Below are 3,412 nucleotides of genomic sequence, written 5' to 3' on the forward strand. Positions count from 1 at the left end.
CTCTCTGCAAGGAGTCTGGGCAAATAAATCAGTGAGAGCAGGAGAAAATGACTTGGAAAAGAAGATTCAAACTAGTACAAGCAAAATCCCTGGGAACCTGGGATGTGAGAAGCTGAGGCTGCAAGCTGTGAGGAGCTATCAGACTGAAATGCATTACAGAACCCGGGATGAATGGATGCTATGGACTGTCTCCAGGACAAAGAGAATCCATTTATCTGGCGTAAGGTGTGTCCAAATCACCTCAAGAAAAGAAAATTAAGATGATGATTATATGGACCATAGCTGGGAGTGAGCCAGGTTTGCTGGCGTGATGTGGGTTTCCAAGCTCAATTGTGGAGCATGGTGGAATGAGAAAGGAAAGGCTTCTTGGAAAATGCAGGTCTGAAATATGGGGCGAAAGATTGTTGCATGACCCCCGCTCCCAGAGCTCTCTGTGCAGTTCCCGCCCCTCTCCCTGGGCAGGTGAGAAAAGCAGGCAGCAAGCAGCATCCTTGAGCCGTGTCTCCAAATGAAAGCAGTGCTGTATCAACTAAGGAGTGAACACAGAAACACACATTCGCAAAGCTGCAGCAGTATAACCATCACTAATCTGGATACCAGGGGCTGTTCTGCTCTGGCTGGGCAGTGATATCCAACAGCAGCATCCTACGACTGCGAGCATCCTGTGGGCTACCCACTGTCCGCTGGCTGCAGCCAGCTGATCCACAGTAACCTTCCAGACCTCCTGGCCGTCCCCTCGCACCCCTCGCTGGCCCTGCTCTCCCCGCTTAGCTCGTTCTCTCAGCGGCGGGCAAGGCAGGTCCTTTACACCGTCTCCTCCTGGAGGTGCTCACCTGATGGGATGTGCTTCTCCTGGCCAGTTGCATGATCCTCCATCACGGTGAGGTCCTGAGGCTGCTCGGCCGTCTCTCAGCAAAGTTACCTGGAGAGTGAAAACAAACACCCGTCAAGCAAAACCCGACACAGAGGCCTTCATCCTACAGCTCCATGGGACGTTTGGTTTGTCAGCCAATCCTCCAGTAGCATTAAACACAAGTGATCAGCCAACAGCAGCCAACCGCCTCTTCAGCCACTGTAAGAAGACACCTACTTTGTTCCCTTTTCCCAAAGGAAATCACACCATTGTGCACAGGGACAGTCACAGCTCCAGATACGCGCTGCCTATTGGGTTTCACACCACTGCTCCCCAGAACGCCTAATGCCAGTGCCTCCACATCCACCAGGAACATGTTTCGTCCACAGTCATCAAAGGCAGGAGGACGGCAGGACGGTGGGAAGGCAGTGCCAAACTGGGATCTAAAAGGGCTGCCCCAGCCAGACACCACTTTGGTGGAGATGCACCAAGCTCTCAGCACAGGAGGTCACAGCGATCCATACTCACGAGGATGGAAAAAATTCACCTATGGGCATGAGCCAAAAGGAAAACACGGATTTTGCACCAAGACATAATGGAGCAAATGCTCCTTGTGAACAAAGGAAAGGTTTAGTTATCCCTGCGCAAGGAAAAGCGTGCGCCAGTCACCGCACCCATCACAATAAGGATATAGGCAAGTCCTGCCCAGCTGCAACATGAGTACTGCACATGTACTTACCATGTCCCAGGCAAAACGACGGTCCCGGTGCACAGAGGAGACTGCTCGGGCACCGTTTTGCCCGGGGTGATCACCAGCAGCAGCTTAGTGCCGCCTGCTCAGTGTACACGTACCTCTGCTGCACGCTCCAACCCTGCCTTTGCCATCGGCATCAGCCCCTCGGCGGAAGTGTCTGCGGCAAGGCGTGACCTGCCGCAGGAAGGGATGCCTACCCCGATACAGCCGGCAGGGAGACACAGCTACAGTGATACACTCCTCACCTTGGAAGCAACCCGAAAGCGATGTACAGGGGTAACCCACGCCTCTCCAGAGAGGGATGGGGACCAGGCACCTGCTTGGTTGGGGTCCGAGAGGACAGCACAACGGCTGCTTAACCTGGAACCCTTCTGGCACTGCTCAGAAAGCCACCACCGAGGTACAGGGCGAGGCACGGCGAACAGGGCTGGACGCTGGAGGGGTAGTAGGAAGGTGCTAAAATTCAGTTATTCTTCTAACGAGCATTTATCTGCAAAAGGAAATGAAGTCGCTAACAAACATCATCCGCTCTGTGGAATGGGACCGTGTTTCTCCTTACTCTCCACACTGGTTGGACAGACACCGCTTTTAGCTGACTTCCTAATAGCTGATATAATTACAGCCCTTGGCAGTGATTAATAAACAGCTCTTAGGGTAATCGCACGTTTTCCGTGACTGTCAGGAGCGGATGAATCCAGCAATGAGGCTCAGGTTACCAGCAGCAAGGAAGCAAACTCACGGGGGTTTGCTCGCTGGCAGTAAATTCACTGGATATATGGAAGTAGGCAAGAGAAACTCCAACGCTAGTAACCAGATCTCTCACCCGGCTTTTTTTAAGCCTTAGCAAGATGACTACGCAGTTTGATTTCTGGCTGAGACAGCTACAAAGGCGTCTGACAGAACTGTACCAAGGAAGCTGGAGAACTTGTCCTGAAAGGAAATCACCCATAAAAATGGAGCTATAAAAGAGGAAAGTATTAAGTACCTAATTTTTGCCCCGCAAAGGGTGAACCCTGATTATTTGGACATATGGCTGCCCTCCTCCCAGAGCTCAAAGGACCATATTGATTATATCCTGGTCTCATCTGGCCAACGCTTGATATTATTTACAGGTCTACGTAGCACTGAAATACTAAAATATAAGGTTAAAGTAGTGTGCAGGCCACAAAAGCATTGTGGGCACGAACACCAGCGTAAGACGACACACAGGGTGCTGCTCGTGAGGGTGTGCAGAGAGAGGAGTGACCCCCCTGCCCCAAAAACATGCACGGGGCTGGGTACCGGCGTTTTCCCCAGGTGCTGCCCTGTCTGTTGGCAGGAAAACGTGGGTGGGAGAAGCAGTTCCTACTCCACTCACAACCGGTGGTCCCTGAGAGTCCCCCCAGCCCAGCTCGGTTACTGAACACCCTACAGACATCAACATTCGTTGCTTCCCAACTGCAGAGCCAGAGGCAAAGCACTGGCAAATCTGCTGTGCTGGATTTAAATGAGGCTGTTTCCTTATTCTGCCTCCTTTTCTCTCTTCCTCCCACTTGTTTTTTGGAGAAGGGCAATTAGCGTCTCCCCCAGTCTCCCTGGAAAGATACATTTAGTCCGTTCTTGCCTCCGGACAAGAATTTCCTGGGACATCATCCAGAGAGGACTCTTAGCTTGACAGTCAGTGAGCTCGCACCCCCCGCCGCAGGCTCATCGGCTGGCTCCGTGCATCCGACACAGCCCAAGATCTTCCCACTTTTCCCCTGAACAGGGCGTTTAGCGTCTGTGCAAGCCTGGCACCACAGCAGCCAGCGATGATTCAGCAAAGG

The 3,412-nt window shown here is 52.4% G+C and overlaps 1 protein-coding gene across 1 annotated transcript in view; it reads right to left on the minus strand.

Moving 5' to 3' along the window:
* The window catches only part of LOC104509237 (microtubule-associated protein tau-like), a gene marked incomplete at its 3' end in the record, with an annotated part of 12,839 nt that extends 11,963 nt beyond the window's left edge, over positions 1-876 (minus strand). Inside the window, exon 1 of the mRNA XM_010151113.1 lies at positions 834-876. Within this exon, the coding sequence (XP_010149415.1) occupies positions 834-876 (43 nt within the window). The remainder of the gene's footprint in view (positions 1-833) is intronic.
* Positions 877-3,412: the final 2,536 nt, after the last annotated feature.

Source organism: Eurypyga helias, unplaced genomic scaffold (genome assembly GCF_000690775.1).
Source record: "Eurypyga helias isolate BGI_N326 unplaced genomic scaffold, ASM69077v1 scaffold26374, whole genome shotgun sequence".
In the NCBI taxonomy this organism is placed as follows: Eukaryota; Metazoa; Chordata; class Aves; order Eurypygiformes; family Eurypygidae; genus Eurypyga; species Eurypyga helias.